Here is a 22,979-nt window from a genome sequence, read left to right as displayed (position 1 = left end):
CCCCGGGGCCGGGCCCGGCAGCCCCTCTCCCCCCCGTCCTCGCAGCCGGGCCGTGGATGGGTTCCCCGTGGGTTCGCCCCAGGGAGCGTGTGGGGTTTGGGACCGGGGTCCCTCTCGGCCCCGGGCGGGGGTGTCCCGGGGGAAGGTGCCCGGTCTCGGCCCGGGTGGCGACACCACCGGGGAAGGGGCTCGTCGGTACCGTAAAGGTTTCCCTTTCCTGTCAGGTCGAGCTTGCTCCGTGCTGGAGGTTGGGGGGGTGTAAAGGGGGTCCTGCGAGGTGATGCCGGGATGCTGGCAGCCCCCCGTGTCCCCCTCCCGTGTCCCTCCCGTGTCCCCCCTTTCAGCACACTCGCTGTCATCCTGAACGTGGCGCTGCGTTGCATCTCAGCAGGTGAACATTCTCTTTAGAACAACTTGAGTCACTTCTCCAGTCCTCGGCAGCGCGAGGACTCCAACATTTACGTTTGCCACTTCCCTGCCGGTGTGTGAAGAATTGTCCCCGGCTTTTTGTCCCCAAAGCTGCCGTTTTTCCCCATTTCTAACTTCAGGCTGCAGCAAAACTGCTATTCAGTGTTCCGCAGGAACAGCCTGAGCCTTCTGGCTCTTCTCCTCGGCTTTTCACTAGCGGTGGAAGCTACACGTCAGTAACGTGGCTGGAAACATGACGACAGCGCAGGTGCCCATTAGTACCAGTTTGGCCAGTGTTTGTGTGTAGGCACCGAATAAATTGCCCCCATGGAAGCTCTGATTCACCCTCCTCCTGAAAGTTTAATTCCACATCTGAGGTCAGAGCTTTGACAGAAGAAGGCAGTGTTAGCGTTTTTCTCGGTGCCAGCTTCTTGCCGTGCCCCGTGCATTAGGGTGATTCGTCCTGCGGCATGCAAACGTCGGGCCGGCGCTGCCGACCGCCAGCAAATTACTTCCATGTGCATTTGCACACCCTGTTGAAGAGCAGCATTAAAAGCAGGAGGGAGGAGCGGTGGGGATAGTCTGTGTTGCATGCGGAAGACTTCAACCTGGCTTCAGCAGGCTGCGAGCACAGGGCGGGCTCTGTCCCCGTCACTAATTCGGGTTGTCCTCTTAACCCCACAGATAATCCGCGTGCAGTCGCCAGAAGGAGTGAAGCGCATCACAGCCACGAAGCGAGAAACGGTGGCGACGTTCCTCAAGAAGGTACCCCGCGCCCCTCGGCGCCATCCCGCTCGCCTGCGGGACGAGGCAGGGCTCCTGCGGCTCAGCCTGCGCAGCGGCTCTCGCTGACGGGATACACGGGCTTCACCTCGCTGGGCAAATGTGCTGACGGTAGCAAGGATCGGCGCGCCTTGTGGAAAACGGCGTTTTTATTGGTGTAGCCAAAGCCAGTTTTCTCATTGCTGTTCCAGAGGGAAAATAACAAAATTAAAGAAGAAAACTCACTCGGCTTTTCAGCTGGAGTTTCCTGGGGTGGGGGCTTTCCTGGGGGAGGACGTGTTTTTAGTGTTCTCCCAAAGAAACGGCAGCTGGGGAAGTAGAGGCTGATGATGACACAGGAAAGCCATTTGGTAGTCAAAGCCCAGTGCAAAGGGACTGACCTCCAGGCGTGAGCCAGCTGAAACCCAGCTGCTCGATTTGCACTTTGAATATCATCTGAGTGTGTTTTGTGTGCCTGTGGTTTTGGAGAGAGCAAGGAAGGAATTAAGACGAGATCTTAAGGCCCTGTGAGAGCCTCTGAGGTCTCCTGGGAGAGATTTCCACCCTGGGATGAGGAGAACACACTGAGTGTTGGAGTTGTCACGTTTGGAGTTGGCTGTAGCTTGTTCTTTGGTCTGATGCAACTGCTTAATGTTTAAAGTTTGCTATTAAGACTGAGCAGTTCTCCATTTCCTTCCCTCGTGGAACTCCGCTGTAAGCTGGAACTCTCAGATTAGGGTTTCTTTGCTTCATAAGAGAAGGACTTTGTGTTCCTGTGCCTGAAGGGCCATTCTTTAGTCAGCGAGATTTCCTTTCCCCCTGCGAGGGGGAAGGGGAGCAGACCGAAAACCTTCTGCTGTTTGTGAGTCATTTGCTTTGTTGGAAGCTTGGGCCCAGACCAGGGCAGCAATCCCCACCCGACCAAGCGAAAACCCTCACCGGTTTCAGGGCTGGGTAAGAGACACCCGCTGCAGTCTCGAAACAGTCTCACCCCAGGGAAAAAGCATCGCTTTCAAAATCTCTGGAACCTGTGCAGAACAAGCTGCTCAGTTTCAAGGGTTCACATTACCCGAGGCAGCGTGGAACAATCGCGCTTGCAACCGCTTACCCTCCAAACAAAAGCATCGGCACTCACTGAAATTGCCTGTCGGTCTGGGGAAAGCTGTATCCTCTTGCTGAGCTGAATACAAGAAATGTTTGGGTTTCTTTCCTAATATAGGGCTTACTTCAAAGAGAGAAGTGGCAAATTTTACCACCTAAGATCTGTGCGTATTAATAGCTGTGGATTTTAACACTGAAATGTTAATCCATATGGTGGGTTTTGTATTTAGCTAGTTAGCTGTAATTAAAGAGGCATCAGATTGCTTCTTCCGTGCTACCAATTGCTTTAGATCTCCTCCTTGGTGACTCCACAGAAGCTGCGAAAGATGCGTGCAAGAAAGCACGTTCCAGAGGGATAAGGGCCTCGACAGTCTTCCGCCTTTTGTAGCGCATCCGAGGACGAGTACTGAAAGTAAACGCTCGGGTGCATTCAGGTTAGAATCGAGTTAGGAACTAACTGGGGCCTTTTGTTAATATATCGTGGAGTTTGCCTCCCCCCAAAAAAACTTGAAGTCTGGCGTGACGAGCTCACGTTTAACTCTGGCAGGCGTAACGCGGGAGGTGAACTGTTCGGAAGTCGTGCTTCCACGCCCCCGGCAGATCACCTGCTGCGGATCGCAGCGAAGCTGACGGTAGAGAAACTGCGTTCCATGGCTTTGCTCACAGGACAGTTGTGTTTGTGGCTTGTGAGATTTGTCCTGTGTTCAGTCGCTGAGCCCTACCAACGCCTCGGGGAGGTGTAGCTAATAAAAATAAAGGCTATTAACTTAAGAATTTAGGAAGAAACTGGTCATCTAGAGAAACTTTGAACGCCACTTTTAAACTGATTATGTTTTTAAGTGGCCAAATGTGAAAATTGCTATTGCTACGAAGAGGCATTTCACTGATTAAGAGTAAAGCAGCCTTAAACTGAACTTGTGAGTGGATGAGCAGGGAAAAAAACTGCCTGGGGATGTAGAGATGGTTATTGTGAGGGTAGGTTCCATCAAGAGAAAAGAGGCAAAGGGAGAAAAACAGAAAGGAGAACAGCAGGAAGAGCTTGAGTGAAAGTCATCTAGCAGCTGGTAGGCGAGAGCGGAGCCGAGGGCAAAAGATCTTCAGAGGTGAAGAACTGGACTGAGGAATTCTGGTCACAGGAAGGTGAGAATGCTGTGGCCGGTGTGTCTGGCAAGGCTGGAGCCAGAGAACTGGGATAATGGAGAGGATATTTTCCCCCCTCTAGTCATGACAGCGCTTGCCTGGATTTAGATGAAATACTGCATTTGTGTGAGTGAGAGACGCATTCTGTTTAAGTTGCTTTTTTTAATAGATTGCTTGTGTTACTAAGTGGTTCTATTTTTCTCAGTTATCCTGCGCTCTTCAGAAATGCAGATGCATTCCGCTAAAGTTTTGCAATAGTAGTTCCCTGGACTTGCTTGCTCTGAGCCGCTTTCAGCATCTGACCGGGGGTGTGAGGTATCTTAAACCTTGCCGCTCTTCTCTCTCTTTCAGGTTGCAAAAGAATTTGGTTTCAGGAATAATGGGTTTTCTGTCTACACCAATAGAAACAGGACAGGAGAGATCACAGCGTCACAAAACAAATCCCTCAACTTACTGAAAATCAAGTGAGTCCTGACAGAGCGGGCGGTGGGTGGAGGGGGGGCTTTGTACAACGGGGGGCCTCTTCCCTGAGCTGGCCTGAACTCTTCCCTCCAAGCTGTCGCTCGCCTGACATGCCGAAATGGGGGCGAGCAAATTGACTATGTGCGAGGCTGTGGCAGCTATTTCTTCGGTGGCTCCTTGCCTCGTGTTTTCGTGTTGTGGTGAGGCAGGAAGAGGTCTCCTGGTTGCTGTTTTACAGCCTGCAGCGAGCTCCCCCGGCCCTGCTGACTCGCGCTAGCCTTTTTTACTGCATTGGTGCCAGAGTCTGGTAGCCCCCTGGTTCCAGGGTTCCTGCCTTCTGTAGCCAGCACCCGGGCAGATCAGGGGTGGCAAATGGTTCACCCGCTTCGTGTTTGGTTGGGAATGTCTCCATTCTGTTCATGTCAAGAATAACGTTAAGCTGGTTAAAAATACAAGAGCTGTTACCGCCGCGTGCAGCTTGTCACTTGAATGTGTCGGCGCTGGCAGCTGCCTCGGGAAGGCTGTGACTTGAGGGATCCGCGCTAATCCTTCTCCCTGCTGGAGCTGTTGCTTCTCTCCGTAGGCTCCTTTCGCCTTTTTCTTCATCTTTTTCCCCTCGGTCTTATCTCCTGGTGAAAAGACTTGCATTTATTGTGCGAATGACCAAAGCAGCAGAAAGAGGTGGATAATGGGATGGCTTTGGGCTGCCACGTTTGCTAGTCTGTGTGCAGTTCGTGATAAATTACACGTTCCTCCGTGGGCCAGGAGGTTTGGGATAAATTACACATTCCTCCATGGTCCGGGAGGTTTGCTACCCAGAAGCAACTACTGATGCCCATGTGTTATTTTGGTTTTCCACACCCGTAGGCATGGCGATATGCTATTTCTCTACCCCTCGAGCCCGGCTGGCTCCTCCTCAGAGACCATGGACACCTCTGTCTCCCAAAGTTTGCGGCCTGTGGGGGCCCCTCAGGTGGTGGAAGATGAGATCGACCAGTATCTGATCAAACAGGATGGGAAGATTTACCGAAATCGAGACCAGCAGCTGTAAGTATGGGTGGACTGTGTTTCTGCCGACACGTCTGTGCCTCACCAGAGCTTGTAATGTCGTGTCTGAAACCAGCAGCCAGGAAGCGTGCGATGGGAACTGCCGCTGAGCCACGGCTCCGTCCCTCGCTGCCTTTGAAACGTTCACAAGGGAAAACAGCCCTTGCCATTGTCCTGGAAGGTTAAATCGAGCTCTGGCGAGCCGAGGAAGGAAGCAGATACCAAAATCCCAAGGTCTTTGCCAGGAAGGACTCACTCAGAGCATCTATTGTTCTGGTCAAGGTGGCCCCTGCTATGGGGCTTGTGATCGTGTATTTTGTGCTCCTAAAACATTTGGAGCTCCCTAGATTAAAATGAATACTTTGAATTCTTCCCCGGGATGTCCTGGCAGCCGGTGCTGTGTAGAAATACTAGGTTATGCTCTGTGTGTGGCATATTGCTTAATAAGCGGGAGCCTGCTGTCTGCAGTAGCTTCTGTTCCATATGGTCTCAATATGTAGCTCCCCGTTGTTTGGGTCCCGAGGTGACGGGTGGCAGGGCCAGGTCTCCATCGCGCAGGGAAACGCGCTTTCGGCTGGAACCGCTGGCTCAGCATCACGCAGCCAGCAGTGGGGGAGCATCAAGGGCAGATTTGTTTTCTAAATGCTAGATGGCTCCTCTGTCTGAGTGGAGACCTGAGCTCTGTCGCCTCTCCCGGCTGCCGTGCGGTCTCTCCCGGCTGGGGCAGAGCCCACACAACCCTGCATCGCCGTCTTGGGCGCTGGGGGGGGTGCACGTGGCACCAGGATGTCCCAAGCAGGAGCACTTTTGCGTCTTCAAATCCAGCCGCTCCTCATGAAGGAAAAACACAGAAGGGAAGGGAGTGAGTGGAACTATCCAATGGCAGGGACGGGGAAGCGGACTTGGGTCTCTGCCTGCTTAGTTTTTGGCTTCCTTTCCATCACGTGCCTTTCTAACCTTTGTGAAAGCAGGGAGTCCATCTTGCTCACAGAAATGCAACAAAGTCGAGCTTTGCCAAAACTTATAGCTGCAAGAGGCGTAGGTAAACAAAGCAGCTTGTATTTTTTTTGTAAAGGTAATAATACAATGGTGAGTTAATACCACCATAAATCTACACTGATGTTGCTAAAATGTCCTCTGTCTGGATGGTTGTTTTTTATTGCTCATCGTTGACAACGTCCCAGTTGGCTCCTGGCCTGATGTCTGTACTGGTTGTTGGCTTGGGGCTGGACCCCTCTGCAAAGTCACTCCTGAAATGGCTTGAGCGAAAATTTTAAAGGCAACCAGGAATTCCTTCTAAAACAGAAGAGCTCGCCCTTCCCCGTTGTGTTGTCTTCCATATGGTTTATCTTTAGTGCTGCAGCAGCAAGGAAGTTTGGAGAGACGTAGCCTTTACGTGGCAAATCCTATCTAACCTTTTCAGGCTGATGATAAACGAGGGAAGTGTCACATTATTGAAACAATAAAGGCAAAACCCACCGCTCCATGGCAAAAACATTGTCTTTAACTTGACCACATTTTTCAAAAGAATAAATGAAGGTATTGTTCTTAGCGGGGAGCCAAAGCACAGTGGTGGATATTTATGATAAAAAGAGTGTGTCTGGGCTTGTTCCTGTATTTGCGAGTGCATATCAATCTAAACGTGAAGGGATGCTGGCGCTCGGCTGAGTGCATTAGCAGCCTTTAGTGGTCCTTTATGTGCATTATCTGCCACAATACTTTGTTAAAAGCAATGCTGCAACTGGATCCCATCCATTTGGTCTTTACAAGAGCCAACATCCGTGCTGCTCTCTGGAGGGCTGCCTTTGAAAACTCGCACGGACCTAGTGCTGGGGCAGAGGTGTGGAGGGATTTTTGTCGTTGTTTTGCCTTTTTTTTTAAAGCCATCACCTCAAAAGATGTTTTCCCCTCTGTTTTGTAACTTAACCAGTAGGTCTTTATCTGTCCGATAAACTCATCCTTCCCCGTTTGTTCCAGACCACCCTCTAGCCCCCGATAAACGAGGAATGTTTTGGTTGTCTTTTTGTTAAAACCGCACAGGCCAGCCCTGTGACGTAGGTTGAAAATTCTTTGAATTGAAACGCAACCCCAACGCAGGGTTGTAAAACTTGAGAAGCTGTGACCTGACGTGGGTTCACGTGGCTGTTCAGAGAGCAGAGCCGCTTGCCCGTGACACAGGCGTTAGGAGGGTTTGAATCAGACCCGGGACTCTCAGATTGAACCTGAAGCTGTTGCTGTCTCTTTATGTGAAATTATCTCGTGGTGACCCCTCTGTAATATTCCCTGGTGGGTGGAGAGTTGCTCGGAGCCATATGATTGCACAGATCTTCCACACCAAACCTGTTAGTCTAGGGCAACTTCTATGCTCTGGGTTTTCCACTATTAAATAAGGTTTAACTCTACTTCTCTTTACCTTTGAATAGGTGTCGCCACGGCCCCTTGGGTAAATGTGTGCATTGCGTACCGCTGGAGGTAAGAGCCCCGAGAAGTGCTCGAGGAAGTCACACCAAAGCATGTCCTCGTGGATTCGGTTTCTTCCAGTACGAACGCTTCTCCTCGGAGCGCTGCCCACGTAGGCATGGCAGCTCTGGGTCAGAATCCTGCCGTGCGCTGTCACAGGTGCCGGCTCGCGTCCAGGATCACTAAAGCTCTGGGCTTTCGTGGCCCTGGGTTTATTCTGGTCAATGCCCTGTTTTTCTGCAGTAATGGGTTTAACAGAAAGTGCTTTAGAAAAGCTCTAATTTTCCTCCCTCTTCACTCTTGCCTGGATCTTCTCAGTTCATCCCCTCTCTCATGGATCCCAGCACTTCCCGGTTTAACAACGTATTATTCAGGTTGAGGGCAGCTTTCGTAACGCCTACAAATGTGCTAAGCTAAATAATTTATGGGACGAGGCAGTGATCCCTCAAAAGTCGCTGCGAGCCAGGATGGCTGTTCCCCCGCTTCCCCGCCGCGTGCTCTGGAAGTTCTTTGGCCTTGTTTGAGCAGCTGGGCTTTTTGTTTGTTGTTGGATATTGAAAGGGAAAAGCATTTTGCCTTTGAGGCTCTTTCTGATTTGTGGAGCCAATCTGTTACAAAAGTAGGAGGCGATAATAAAACTCGCCGTTGTACGGCCCCGCTGGTTCTATCACGGTAGTAGCTGCCTTGAAAATGAGCCTAAATTTTCTTGATTGTTTCCACATTGAGAGCCGGTGGGGTTGACTCTCGAACATCCATTTGTTTAGTGATCAATGTATTATCAGACAGGTGTCTGACCTGGCTTTTCTTTGTGTGGTGTTTTTGGCAGCCTTTTGATGAGGATTATTTAAACCATCTGGAACCTCCTGTGAAGCATATGTCGTTCCATGCCTACATCAGGAAGCTGACCGGAGGGGCAGACAAGTAAGAAAATCTCTGTGTTTAAGGGAATGTAGTTGTAGCTTCTTTTTTAAAGTACAAATGAAAGTACAGATGGATCTCTCACCGGAGCAGTGTTGGATACAACTGTTGAATGGCAAACTGAGGAGAAAAGCAACATGTTAAAAAAAAAAAAAAAAAAACACAACCAAAAAACCTCACGCACAAAAGGCTGAAAAGAAAAAAAGAAATTAAGTCTGTCTTTTTATTTTGTTGGGTTTTTTTTTTTTTTTTTTTGCTGTGGCAATGTAATTGCTCCCAGGAAACACTACTGATGGGGGGAGAAGGCCAGATGGAAGGAAGGAGGTTCCCTGATTATACCAAGCTCCAAACCTGGTTCTCAAACCTCGCGGAGAGGCACTGGGACAGTGGTGGACTTGGAGGCCTTTTATTCATGAGCGGCTTTTTTTACCTACAGACGTGAACAGGACAGAAAGATGAGCCTAACATTCCTCAGGGCCCAATTCTGCTCTGTCCCACACTCTGTGTGTTCTTACTCAAACCCCTTCTTGTCGTGGGGACGCAGTTCACCACCCGCTGACTGGAAAATAAGCCGTCCTGCCCCGCGGTGGGATGGAGGATGCTGTGGTGACACAGGCCAGATTAGTGCTGAGCGGAGAGGAAGCGCTGAAAGAAGTATTTATTGCTTTATGCCTCGCTGGGGCGCACGTGTTCAGCAAAGGATCTAAAGTCCCCTTCGGTGATGTCGAGGAGCCCACTCTGCTCTGAAATGCAGCTCCTTTAAATAAGTTACGCAGAGGTGTAACCTTCTCCCTCCTATTCCTAAATGCCGTTGGGATTTTTTTGATGTCTTTGTGAGATGCAGCTCAATTCTGTAATACTTTGATTTGAAGGGAACTTCCCTTTGCAGGAAGCCTCGTGCACGTGAAAGGAGCTCTGATTTGCCCTAGCGGTATAATCTGTTACTTCCCACGTGCTGCGTAAATTATTTAAGCAGGGTCCCGAGAGTTTTCTGTCTCTGCTCTTGCTCGAATATCTGCTTAGGACCCGAGTCGGGCACCACATGGCGGCTCTTGACCTCCCTCGCGAAGTGGGCAGCAGAGGTTACTCGGGGACCGCAGGAGTGGAGCGTGTACCCGTGGGAGTTGGCAGGGAGGTTTGAGATCCTCTGAAGATGCAGAGCGTTGGTGCCACCCTGTCTCCTCTGCCCTGCTTCCTCCATGATATTTCTAGCCACTTGCTTTTTTTTTAAAAAGCGTTTACTGTGGTAACAGCAGCCTTCTCTTTTCCTTCTTGTAGGGGGAAATTTGTTGCCCTGGAAAACATCAGCTGCAAGATCAAATCGGGCTGTGAAGGGCACCCTCCTTGGCCAGAAGGCATTTGCACAAAGTGTCAGCCAAGTGCCATCACTCTCAATAGACAGGTGAGACGGAGCTCGCAGGAGCCCTTCTGCTTAAAGCTGAGGAGGGACTTGACTTTTATTTTTGGAGAGATGACTTCAAGAACGGCCAACTTGGAGCAAGAAGCCTTTGCGTATTGGCAGTTGTCGGGGAAATGGCTGTTAAGGTCTTCAGTCCTTGCAGAAAAGGACTCCAAAATGTATCTGCTTCAGCAGTTTCCTCTTAACGTGGAGGACATCTGAGCTGGCACCACTAGCGCTGAATCTCCACTCTCTTTCCTCATGGGATCCAAAAGGCCACCCACTGTTTCTTCTTGTTTCCTCTTAAACTTCGCTGTCTTTTCTTACTTGCGAAGGCTTTCGGGATAACGACCCTAGTAACGATGCCAAGCTAGCGGGGTGCTGGGGGTGCTCAGCGCTTCCCCACGCTCCAGCCCGTGGCGGGTTCTGCTCACCGGGCAGGGGAGCGGTGCTGGAGAGAGCAGCGGGGAGAGGGAGGGCGCAGCTAGCTTTACCTGTCCGCTCTGGCAGGATCGGGCTGGGAGGGGTGGCGTGCGTGCCGGGCAGGCGGGAGTCTCTGGGGAAGGCGTTGGCGATGAGCAAACTGAACGGACCTAGCGGAGGATGGCCTGACGCTTGAACTTTGTCAAACAGAAATACAGGCATGTTGACAACATCATGTTTGAGAACCACACAATTGCAGATCGCTTCCTCGACTTCTGGCGGAAGACGGGAAACCAACATCTTGGGTATCTGTATGGCCGGTACACAGAGCACAAAGACATCCCTCTGGGGATCCGGGCGGAGGTCGCTGCCATCTATGAACCCCCACAGGTAAAAGCTGGGTGCCGTGGCGTCGGTGTCAACTCCTAAAGATAATGGGGGAACACGGAAGCGTAATTTTGTTTGGGAAACTTCATGCAGTATTTCCGACTGCAGCTCCGTAAGAAAATCATCCCGTGAAAAAGGTGTTGGGATTTGTATCTCTGTGTGTGTGTGTTGTTGCCGCTGAAAGAATTTTAAAACCCAGATTTGCTTTTTGTTATTTTTACATTTTGTTTTACATTCCTCTGTGCTCAGATGATTTAAAGCTAGAGAGACTTCATAATAGTAGATTTCATTTGACATGTTTCCTTGATCGCTGGATTTCCAAGGTTATGGTACGGAACAGCTTGAAAACAAATTCCGTATTAGGAAAAAAAAGTTGCGGCCTTTGCTTCAATTTCTTATCAGCTCTCTGGGAAAATTTAAGCAGCTAAATTAGAGCAAAAGGAAGTCTGCTGCCTTGATGGAGAGGCCGAGGATGAGATCTGATGCCTCGGAGCAGGCGGGAGTCTCCGCTAGATGGTGCACGGCACCGCGCAGGACCGCGCTCGGCACCGCCGAGCTCCCCCGGGGGGCTGCAGCCAGAGCGGGTCCCGCCGAGCCTGGCCTCCCCGGGAGCCCGAGAGCTGAATTCGATGTCGGAGAGCTGCAGATGGAGATGGAAAAGCCGCTCTGCCCACAACACAAGGCTCGGCTTGAAGTTGAGTTTGCCTACTGGCTTCTTCACTGCTGATCAAAGTCACTTATTCTAAGTGCAGACGCTATGTATACAAACATATTGTGGTGGGTCATATGTTTTCTTCCTCTTGATGATTTTTGGAGCATGGCTAGAGTAAAATGCAACAGATTTGTCAGTGGAAAAGAACAAATGGATCTTTGGGAGCGTGTGTGTGACAGCAGAATCACAAGCCTTTTATAAGTTCTTCCCTTTCTTTCCAGCACGAGCAGAGCCGTGCCCTCTATTGTTTCAGTATCACTCTTGAGCCCCTGCGTTGGAAGTTCATCTGCTTCCAGTTGTGCGGGGTAAAAGCAAGGAAGCTTTTGCTCTCCTGGCAAGCAGTCTCTGCTGTGCTTCTTGGCACGGCATCTCCCCACACGACAAAGCTTGCCTCTGAAACGCCCCCAGCTGGAGCCGTGTTTTCCGGAGCGCGGGGGGAAGGCCTGGGCGCGGGCTCTTGGATTCACTGCGTTTCTGCCTCTCTGCTGCTCAAAGATTCAAACAAACGAAATGGCGGTACAAAACTGGCAGGTTCAACGCAGCGCTTTGGAAAAATTACACGATCTCTCGCCTTTTCCAAAGTGCTCGGAAACAGCAACGATCTGTTTGTAAATGCTGAGTCTTTCATTCATAAACCCCGACGTAGTTTGCAAACTTAGTCGAAGAGCTCTGACGGGATGGGTCTGTGAGTTCTCTGGGGTGAAACGGTCAGTGGTAATGCCGAAGAGGAAACAGACCTCTGCTTCCATCCTCTGCCTCGCTCCTGAAAATGGCTGAGCCTACTGTGCTTTTTCCGGTTCTGTCTTACTAATGAGTTTTTCTTTGCTGCAGATCGGTACGCAGAACAGCCTGGAAATCCTGGAAGATCCAAAAGCTGAGGTTGTGGATGAGATCGCTGCAAAGCTTGGACTGAGAAAGGTTAGGATGTTGTCGGATCTCATGCGTCTTTGTTTGGCAACGAAGAACATCGTTGGCAGTTCTCTTCAGCTCCACGGTTTGGGCATACCTGAAATCTAGCTTAAGTGTCGGTAGCTCTTATGCTTATAGGTATGAAAAACAAAACGAGCATTTTCCTGAGCACAAGCGTCTAGCAGGGCTGTGCAGCTGAAGTCAGCAGTCCTCTGTCATGAATGACATCAAAGGGAGTAGCAAAGAAGCAGAAACACGATTTTCCCTTTATTTCTCCTCAGAAAGGAGCCATTCCCAGTAGCATCTCCCCGGTGAGTGCTAATTTGGCGCAGATGTAGCTGGAGTTGCTTTCCGAGTTTGTGCTTCATTTTGACAGAATTGGTGCTCCAATTCCAGGAGCAGAGGCTCCTGCTTGTTGTTTATTCTCCGCCGGGGGGGTCCTGTCTTGGCGCAGCTCCAGCAGGCTGCCGCGAGTTAAGCTGTGCGTCGGTTTGGAGGTGCCGGTCCTTTCTTCCCCTCTCTTCCCCTCGTGCCCGCAGCCTGCCGGATCGGGCCGTGTGGACATTGGGATCCGCTGGTTTCCTGACATCTCTCAAACCTGTACTGATATTTTCCGGTTAGGGAAATTTTCTGGTTTGCGCGAACGCCAGGAATGAGATGTACACAAACAAGATTTGACTTGCTAAAGAAAACACAAATCAGAAGAGGCTCAGTACAGTAGACTGTAAACATCTGTGGCGAGGGCTTTTGTTCTCTGAAGATAAGATCTTTAGCCTTTTGCCAGTGTCTGAAGCAAAGCTTCTGTGTGTGTTGTTTATTTCCATGCTTTTCCTCTGCTTCTCGCATCAGATATTTTTAATCAATATGACTTAACGCGTCAGCTTACACTGCTGGTTGCAGATTTTTGTCTGTCTGGGCTCCGCTAGGAGTCTGAATCAGCGGTTCTTCCGCCGAAGGGTTAATGCAGTGGGAGCTCCGGAGCTGTTTGTAGCACGTGTGTGTAGAAGGGTTCACGCAGCGGTGTGTGTGTACACAGCTACACTCCTATGTGCAAACAATGCAGAAAACAGGAATGTGTTTTTTGGATGGGAGCGGGCTCCGATTTGGAATGAATCACACTCCAGCGGGAACATATGAGCTTTATCTTAACTAGTGACTGCGAGCCTCAAAATGAGATCATGTGAGCTGCTTTGTCATCTGCTGGCGCTCCCGGTGCTGCTTTGCTCCGAACGCTCAATAGGAAATGCTTTTTGCTGTGGGTGGGAGGAGGTAGTGGCTGAGAGGCCTCTTGCAGCCTCCAGATCTTTCCATGAAAAAATATTCCATAGTGAAACATAAAGCTGCAGGTGCCCCCGGCCGGCCAGCTGGCATGCTGCTCCTGGAAATCGGATTCAAATGAGCCCGGCACAGCTGGGAGAGCCATTTCCTTCAGGCAGCATACAGCAGGGCCGTGCGAGGAGCCAAGAACATCTTGTCCTGCTAGGAGAAAATGTATAAGCTCTTTTCTGGTTTGAGTTTTTTCTTATTTTCTTTTTTTTTTTTTTTTTTTTTCTTAAAGCAACTTTCTCCATAACACTTCTTTATAGGTTGGCTGGATATTTACTGATCTGGTCTCTGAAGACACACGGAAAGGGACTGTGCGATACAGCAGAAACAAGGTGAGATTCAAGTGTGCGGCTAATTACGGCTGCTGGTACTGGAGGTTTCTGTAATCGCATAAACGCTGGCTGTGCCAAGCGGAGCGCTGCCCCAGGGCAGCACAGGCCTGGAGGAGACGCTGGGACTGGAATTCTTGTGAAAGATGGGTTTCTCAGAAGCTTCTGCGGGAAAGGGAGCTTGAGATGGAAGAGCACTGTTCAGGGTTTGAAGCTGTTTGGGTGGCAGGCAAAGCTGCCCCCAGTCCGTCACCCGCTCTGCTTTCAGAAAATGGTGCTTGTGGTTTAAGGAAATGTAGTAGAGTGGTGGGACCGGGGTGGTGCGAGGTGCAAACTCAGTGAGCAAAAGTGACTCAGCCAGAGGATGTTCGGATGGGCTGGGCTTTGTGAGGAGTACGTGGCTCAGACTTTGACCTTCTCGGCTTCCTGTAATTGTAAAATCAACGATATCCCTATTTGGAAAATGAAACCCTGTTTTATAAAAAAAAAAAATAAATAAATTAATTAAAAAAAAAAAAAAAGGTGTGTAAAGATGGGTGGAACTAGAAGTGGGACAGTCCTTGCGGTGAGAGCCAGGCTCGGGGCTGGAGAGCTGACAGGTCACATTCTTTTCCCAGTCTCTGCAGCAACGTTCTACGAAAGCATGTTTTACTAGGGTGTTGGTAGTTTTCTTTGGCTGCAGACCAAGGAAATAGGTCTAGGCTACATCGCGAGTGTCCTTTTTATTGACATTTCTGCTCTTCCCTCAGGACACGTATTATCTAAGTGCAGAAGAGTGCATCACAGCTGGAAACTTTCAGAACCAGCAGCCCAACATCTGTCGCCTTTCTCCAGATGGTCATTTTGGATCCAAGTTTGTCACAGTTGTGGCTACAGGTATAAACTGGCCTCGGCTTGCCCCAGCTCTCTCGGTTACACATGAATTATCTCTTGTTCATAGAAGAAGAATATGCAGCTCTGCCAGAAGAATTCAGACGTCCTGGTCCCCATCTGTCCTATTTAACAAGGGTTTTGCTTTGCTCGATCAAGTAAAATACTTTTTCATTCTTTGGGCTATCTTCTCTACAATTATTTACCCCGTCCTCTGCAGGAAGGTTAATTGAGGGTCAGACCTGGAGCGTCCACCTCTCTGATCCAAAAAGCGTTTTTTGCCTGCAGCCGGGGGAATAACCGTTGCTCACTGTTCCGTTTCGAATCTTTAAGCTCCAAATTCTGTTGCCTGAAAGCGGCAGTGCAGAACCACGGCAATCTGGATCCTGAAAGTTACTCTGGCTGGTTCAGCGTAAAGGAGGGACCTTTATCTCCCTTGTGTCGCTGTCAGGGAAACCCTTACGTAGGATGCTGTGCTCTTCCGTGCATGGAAACATTTTTTTATTTTTTTTTTTGGTTCGCCTGAATAAAACAGAGAAACCCGCAAAATGCTTTGCTTTGTCACCTCTGATTTTAGCCCTTTTCGCAGCGAGTCTCCAGAGGCACCGTGGAACGGGCTGCGCTGCCCGGGCTGCGTGGGGAGATGTTGGCATGCGCTGGGAGAGCTGTAGCGCTAGAAGTTCAATCTGCTGTTCTCCATGGGGTGACACATGTATTCATTTAAAATTTCCCTGGAGCAGCTACGCTCGGTTCTGGGTCTATTTAGCACAATGAAAAAAAAAAAAAAAACGAAAAAAAACAAACGCATGACTTCCAAATAGCATCCAATGTGAAAACTGAAAGTGTGATATTATATTGCCTCCTCCGAGCCCAGGTTTTGTAAGTGTTCCCAGAGCCTTTTTTAGTGAAAATGCTCTCTTTCAGTTAACAGGCCCGTGCAATCAGACAGCTGCCCGTACATTCCAGACTGCTAAACGCATCCATCTTTCATTAAAGATAGATGTGTATCTCGCTTGCTCTTTTTTTCTTTTTTTTTCTTTTTTTTCTTTTTTTTTAAGCAAGGTGTTTTACTGAGAAGACGATGACTAGCCTTTTTCAGGCCTTCCCCATGTCTCGGTCTATGTTTAATTTCTAGGAGTGTTTGTTCTGGAGCAGTGAGTGATTGAGGTTAGAGATCAAAGAGTAGAAAACGAATATTTCCTCTTTTCTGTTCCAGATAATTTCATTCTCTTCTGTTAAATCAGCCCATCAGGTTTCTATTTAAACACTTGATTCCTTCCTTTTGTGCCATATAAATATATTTGGATAGTTTGCATCAACTTTGCCTTTAAATCCTCTACACGGATTAATTCCTATCCCCTCCTGAATTCCTAGCTTTGGAAATAGTAACGTTTTCCTACCATCTGTCTCTATCTTCTCTTTCCAGTTGTATTCTAATGACATATGACCTGATGTTGCTTACATTATCCAAATTAAAGCGCCAAGCATGTGATCTATCAGTGAGCCAGGGTCTTAATTTCCACTTTCCATGTCAGATTTCCACCAAGCCGTCCATTACAGGCTGAGAAAACACTTTTTTTCTTCCTATGCCGGACGTGAGTAGGTGACCAACCCTGAATCTGCAGCTCGTGGTTCTGTGGAAATTAAACGGGCTCGTAGGAGCTGTGTGCCTGGCTTTTGTTTGGGAAGAGAGGAGGTACCCGCGGCGGGGGGTGATGCTATCAGGAGCCGGCCGAAAGGGCAGCTTCGCCTCCTTTAAGCTGCTGGCAGAGCGCTCAGTGGTGTCACTCCAGGGGTCTGCCCTCTAGGCTAGCTGTGAAAACCCGTGTTACTAAATAAACGTAGAGCTTAGAGGGGATTCTTGCCTAGAAGCGCTTCCCGTGCAGCAGCACCAGCGGTTTCATCTCGCCATTCTTCGCTATTAGCAAGACTGTCGCGTTTCGTGGTGCTCTTTGCTCGTTCCTCTCTGGGTTACGCCGGGCGGATCGGTCTCGTGTGGGATTTTTAACCAGAATCTTCTCTTCCAGGTGGTCCCGACAACCAGGTCCACTTCGAGGGGTACCAGGTCTCCAATCAGTGCATGGCGCTGGTTCGAGATGAGTGTTTGCTGCCCTGCCGAGATGCGCCGGAGCTGGGCTATGCCAAGGAGTCCAGCAGCGAGCAGTATGTGCCTGATGTCTTCTATAAGGTAAGGGCTGCGTGCCTGTGGGTGGGGGGAGCTGCAAAAACGGCTCTGCCGCGTGTCTGGAAATCAGTATGGCCAGCTCAGGAAAGGATGTCTTTGAGGTCTGAACTATTTGCAGTAGTAACCGTTCACCACATGTCTGCAAAGTAATTGCCTAAGCTCCATTTCCCCCTTGTAAACGTGCTGTTACGGCTTCCAGTGCAGCAGTAGCCATTGGCTATCCAGCTCCTAAACGAGCTCTGCAGTGATCCACCGAGAGCCCATAGCAAGTGCTCTGGATTCACCTCCTCTTCCGTGTTTGCGGACGGTATTTGCCATGCTTCTCTGTTGATTTTAGTTCCCAGCTGAGTTCGGCCTCCTCCACCGCACAGCCGTATGATGTGTGCGAGCACAAACGGTGCGGTGAACGCGGCGGGTGCCTTATGTGGCGCTGGCGATTCACTGGTGTATGACACGCTTACGGGCACCAACTGGGCAGCAGATGCGACAAAAGATAGTGTCGTTCGTGCAGCAAGAGGAGAGACAGCCCTGTGCGTGCTTCTGAGCAAGAAAAGGAAGGTGCGAAGGCTTTCAGAGCAAGGGCAGGACCGGGGTGCGCTCCTGGCTTTCCTCTCTAGTTACTGCCTGCGCCCAGGTCCTGTTCTTGGGTCAGACAGAAAACTCCCAAAAAAAAAAAAAGCTCCAAAGAGCGCTGGGGGATACGTGCATCCAGAGCGGATCCAAAATACTCTTACTTGAAGTATCACGCAAGAGCACTGCAGGTGACCTGCCTGCTGCCGGTTTTGGTACAGCTTGTTGGTGATGAATGGACTGTCATCATTCCCTTGGCAGTTGTTTCTGGAGCTCTTCAGCCCCCCTGTATCTGCGGGGCCGAGTTAGAAACTCGGGGACAGGATCTCTGCGGAGGCTAATAGCACTGCTCCTCAAACGTGTGTGTGTTGGTGCCCTGTGAGCACGGAGAGAGGAATTAATTAATGGCACTGCTGGCCAACTAATTAGCCATCCATCACCCAAGTTAGTTATCTCATTCTGGTCTGTGTCTGATGTTCACAGCCTGCTCAGCCCGCAGCACTCCTCCCGCCTGTATTAAAGCTGTCCGGTAAGGAGCATAGGATAAGCAAAGCGACCTGCGTTTGGGATGACTGAAACGAGCGTATCGTACACCAGCGACAGAAATGGAGCCGGTCCAAATGCTCTTGTATGGCCTGAACCCGAGACCGGGAAACGCTGGCCTGAGCCAATTAGCCTGTGGGACTCCATCTTCCCCCTCCAGCCCGTAACGCTGAACTGCTGGCTTGTCTTGATACCGCCTGAAAACGAGGAACACCTCTTGGCTAAATTCAGTGCTTGAGAGGAAAGGTAGATGGAATCCGTGCCTTTTTCCTTAGCATGCAGACGGCTCGCTCTTCGGAGCTGATAAGCCGGGTCCGATTTAGATACAACGGAGCTCAGTTGTGCAAGGGTTGGCCCTGAATGCGAAGATGAGATCATCTCCTGGCGTGCTGCGGTCCTGCTCCGGAGGAGCCCGTGCTGTGCCACAGTCAGGGTGCAGCCTTGCAGGAGGTCCCGTAGGTCTGTGTCCCACATGTGGGCCACCCTGGGTGTTCGGAGTAGCAGGAAGCCGGTGGGTGTTCCCATAAGGTCTTCACTCCCATCCGTAATCTGAAGCAGGGAGATAAACAAAATGCTAACTGATGGCTCCAGCCTTCTGTGGAAATTTCCATCAACCACTGATTCACTGGGTCGGGCTGCAGCTTATTTCATATGTTTTATAACTTCTATCCGTAATTGCCTTTTTCGTGGTGTGCTCAAGGAAGGGTTGAGGACTGCTCTGGCGGGTGTAATTGTCCTTCAGCCTTAAACGTGTTTGGCTGGAGGATCTCTTAGTTTTTTTGGAATGTTCTTAAATCAATGGAAAGCTTAGTCACTGCCGGCTTTGAAAACCTTTGGGGTCTCATTAAATGTGTGAGGCTTGAGGTCAGAGACACTACCTCATAGTTACTGGGAGGGTGACAACAATGGTGTCAAAGCGTTTGGTTAAGCGCAGTGTGAGGAGCAGGAGTCCAGTGCTTGGCCTCGCGGCAGAGGATGGCCGCTTCGCGGTCCAGCGCCCCGTTCCCCCTTTCTCCGCTGAAACTGCGGGAGCCGAGCAGCTCTCTCCCCAGTCCTTGATGTGGGGGTTCCCCTCTGCGCTGCCCGCCCAGCTAGCTTTGGGGAGAAAGCAGCACTTTTGAGTAGTTGCTGCGTTTCGTCTCGGACTGAGGAGCTATCACTGGTGGAGAAAAAAGTCCATATATATATTTCTATGTAATATGCAAGTATTTGTTTGAAAAGCCCTTTAGGATGAAAGGAGCTATACAAATGTGTTCTAATTGGATGAGAACCAGAAGGCCGATGTTTGTGTAGTGTGGATGTATTTATGGAACAACTATGCATCCAGGTGCAAGGCAAAAATCTATTGAACTCTGGTATCTGTCTACGGCGGCATAAGGCAGTAGATTCACCGTCGGCTTTGCAAATAGGAAAAGGTGCTGCTCGTTGCGTCTCTGGTGAAGCGTAAGCCAACAACTGCACTTCAGTCGTGTTGTTCAAAGAAGATGTCTTCTACCTCCGCTCGCAGTAAATGTTATTTCAGCGATGACTGTTAAGAAATGCATCTGGATCGGTAACGCTGCAGGCGCAGGAAGGGTGTGAGGACCCGCGCTGCAGGCAGGAGAGCTGCAGCTTCGGGGACTTCACTGCGCAGGCGATGAGGTGCCTGGAAGGAGAGGAGTGGCTGTCCTTGGTCAGCGAGCTGTTTTTCCACAGTTTGCACCACATTTTGTGTTTGTGGAGTGGGAGCAGCAGCTACCGCGTCCCCTGGGGCTGCAGCTGTTCCTGCTGGAACGTGACTCACCTCGATGGTGTGTCAGCGTAGATGGGCTTTTCTTCCATGGAAATAGGAAAACTGATGGCACCAGCGTTGTCCTGCCTCAGGAGGCGAGGCGTTTTTCCTGAGCCTTGTGATTTCTGGATTTCTTTACCATTCTCTTTATGTTGGCCACTAGCCCTGCGGCTTAGAGGAACCACCCCAGTGGAATTGGCAGTATGAGCTTTCTACACGCGGCCGTTGCTTTCCTGGCTTGTGAAGGTTGGAGTTCTGCTCTAGCGTGAAAGTCGAGGGCTTTGGGGACCATGAATACAAGTTACTTTGCTCTGAGATACCTCTCCAGGTAAGATTAGCCAGAAGGAAGAAAACATCCCCCTTCACCTCCTGGGCTGTCTGTGAAGCGTCACAGCACAGGGCTGTTTCCAATTCGAGTGTTGCACAACCGGCACGCGCTTCTTGGCGAGTTCAGTGCAACGAAACTCATGAAGGAGTCGCTCTTGTCAAGACACAGACACACAAGTCGGGGTAACCGCTCTCTGTAAATAAGGATGATGATGTTGCAATGGCCACTTCACCCTGTTTCTCAGCTGGGTGGGGGGGAGCAGCTGGGTATTACATCTGGGTGTTTTCCATTCCCTGTCTCCTGCCCTCAAGCAGCCTCCTCCTTTATCCATCTCCTTCCAGAAAATAACCGTATTGATTTTGATTTCACTAAGAAGGGACCTTCCAAACTGTGGGTTGATTGTTCAGAGCTGCAGTTGCTTGCAGGTGGTGCTGGGTGTCCCCGCCGGCTGTGATCCCTCCCGTTGGGCTCCCGCACCCCGTGCCCGCCGGCCGCCTGCTCCCGGCTCCCTGCCGTCAGTCTGCCGAGCCCGTAGCTTTGCAGTGCCGCAGCATTGCCCGGCTGCTCCCCGCAGACCTGCCTGCTCTGCTCCACGGGTACTTTCGTGGGCATCTCAACCTCCCACCGAACCGGGGAAAGAGATTCCTGTGTTTTACAGACCCTTTGAAACACGTGAATAATTGGATTTTGGGACTGGCTGGCTTTGTCTCTTATCACAGGTATTTGCATCAGCTCAGTGCAAACACGAAGATGTCATTCTCACAATGAATTGCATTTTACAGCTGCCTTAATGTTCCCCCGAGTTTCCTTGGGGTGGTGTAAGATGAAAGCCCTTCGCAACAGCACCGGTGTTGTGAAAGAGCCCTTTGCCCCTGTAGAGTCCTGCGCGTGCTTTGTGCGTTGACAACGTCTGAGATGGTGCCTGGGCCTTGGCTCCTCATCTGTTGAGCGTGGTCCCATCTGGCCCTGGCAGAGCCCTGAGCCAGGGCACTGATTCGAGCCGAACGGGACCTCTGAGCCAGGCTGTCCCCAGCGTGGCACGCGTTGCTTCCACCCGGTCACTCTGAAATCCTCTTCCCAGGGAAACCGCGATAGCCAGGCTGCGCGGAGGCTTCTGCGGGGAGTTTTCACTACCGGCGAAGGACTTCCCCTGCCTGGCCTCCTACCAAGGGTTCATGTTGGACTGGAAAAGCCTTCTTAGCCTTAAATGTCCCAGCTGCTCTGGGGAGGAGGATGCTTGATTAGCTCACGAGGAGTCTCCTGAGAAGGGTTTCAACTCTCACTGACCTATCCCTTGCTCTTAGAAAAGTCGCTTCGTTTCTGTGCGTCAGGGGGCAGGACTGCCCGCTAAAGCTCTTGGAAGTCAGCAGAGGGAAGAGCAGGACTGGGCTTTATTAACACACAGAAAGGACAGGCAGCTGCTCGGCTACGCGGTACCTTCAGCAGAGTGAACCCGTGGGGAAGGCTGGCGGTGCGGGATGCTAACGGCGTGGGATGCTAATGATGTGGGATGCTAACGGCTGTCCAGCCCTGGGACAGGGAGCCGGAGCCTCCCTCCTGGCTGACAGCCGCCAGGGATGCTCCGCTCACCCTCGGCTGGAAATCCCGAAGCCACCCAGAAGCTTTTCCCGCTGCGGAGGTGTGCGACACACTCCCCGTGGGTGCACCCATCCTTTTCCCTGTTTGACCTCGTCCGTTTGCAGCTTCTGCCTTCAAACAGCGGTCCGAAAGGCTCTAAACGCAGCGCCTGATGCAATCTCCAGTTTGCTCCCGTCTTGGGGGGATGATTCATTGTCCAAATCCTCCAGGCCCTGCTGCTTGATGTTTGTCCAGGAGCCAAATACTTGCGCCTTCGTTAACCCCTTCCTGGCCTTCCTTTGGAGCGATCGCCGCTGTGTGCGGCACGTGGGCGTTGTGGCTTCGCGGGTCTCAGGCTCCGGGGCTGCAGCGATAACGTGCCGAGAGGCGCTGCTGGGGCCCCGGTGACTGCCAAGTTCAGGATGAAGATGTCTTTCTCCCAGCTTGATGTTTATGAAGGCCTTTAAAACGTAATTGCCTAATAAAATGGTGCAGGGGGGTTGGAGAAGAGTGCCGGCGTTGGGGGGGGACTTTCTCTCTGGGGAGGGACAGGGTCGGGACATGTCCTCGACGCGCGGGGAGCGAGGTTCCAGTTTGGTAGTAACGCTCTAGTGCAGGTCTTGAAGGCCTCAGCAGCGTGACATTAAAAAGAAGGCATTTAACATGGAAATCCCCAGAGGCGGAGATTAAAGCGAACAGGTGCTGGAAAAATGTTTCTGCATATTAGAACTTAATTAGATTTGAAAATGAATTCCAGATGGGCTAATTATGTGTGAGTTGTTGCAGGTTCGTTCTTGCAGGGGCAGGATTGTGTTTGGGAAGCTGATTCGGTCTGATTGGATTTGATTCCTGACTCTTGCGGTATCACCGAGATCTAGAAGCAGGTTAGCTTTCGGGTCCTGTGATCTCCCTGAAAAGGCTCCACGTCTCCTCCTGCTCCTGTCAGAGCCAGCGAGATCTGAGGCCACGAGCCACCAGGCTTGTTGCTGAAATAACCACAGGGCCAACAACCTGTCATGTTCAAGGAGAAAAGATCCTTATCGGAATTGCTTTTAAAAGGAGCTTCAAAGACTGGAAGGTAGATTTATTTTTTTTTTTTTTTTTTGTACAAAGAGAACGGTTCCTGGGGACGGAGGATGCTTGGGGAGGGGGCTGGGGAAGGGGGGCTGTGGCTGGAGGGGAGCAGCGTGCCGGAGCCTGCTGGGGCGATGTCCGTCTGGATGTACCGGGAGAGCAGAGCGTGAGAGCCGGGTGCTGGCTGCCACACCGCATATTTGGGCTGTGTAAATACTAGCGTAACCGAGAAATGCTGATAGCGGGGGAGTGGTGTACTCCGGGAGAGAACACGGCT

General features: G+C 50.8%; 1 protein-coding gene across 1 annotated transcript in view; it reads left to right on the top strand.

Moving 5' to 3' along the window:
- Positions 1–661: 661 nt before the first annotated feature.
- NPLOC4 (nuclear protein localization 4 homolog (S. cerevisiae)) overlaps positions 662–22,979 on the top strand; it is a 28,694-nt gene continuing 6,376 nt past the window's right edge. The window contains exons 1-12 of the mRNA XM_009883148.1: positions 662–676; positions 1,093–1,173; positions 3,763–3,875; positions 4,741–4,920; positions 7,344–7,392; positions 8,207–8,301; positions 9,577–9,700; positions 10,331–10,510; positions 12,051–12,137; positions 13,715–13,786; positions 14,533–14,659; positions 16,681–16,841. Of these exons, the coding sequence (XP_009881450.1) occupies positions 662–676; positions 1,093–1,173; positions 3,763–3,875; positions 4,741–4,920; positions 7,344–7,392; positions 8,207–8,301; positions 9,577–9,700; positions 10,331–10,510; positions 12,051–12,137; positions 13,715–13,786; positions 14,533–14,659; positions 16,681–16,841 (1,284 nt within the window). The remainder of the gene's footprint in view (positions 677–1,092; positions 1,174–3,762; positions 3,876–4,740; positions 4,921–7,343; positions 7,393–8,206; positions 8,302–9,576; positions 9,701–10,330; positions 10,511–12,050; positions 12,138–13,714; positions 13,787–14,532; positions 14,660–16,680; positions 16,842–22,979) is intronic.

This window comes from Charadrius vociferus, unplaced genomic scaffold, assembly GCF_000708025.1.
Source record: "Charadrius vociferus isolate BGI_N301 unplaced genomic scaffold, ASM70802v2 scaffold2704, whole genome shotgun sequence".
Taxonomy (NCBI): Eukaryota; Metazoa; Chordata; class Aves; order Charadriiformes; family Charadriidae; genus Charadrius; species Charadrius vociferus.
This window is presented reverse-complemented; position numbering and strand designations above follow the sequence as displayed.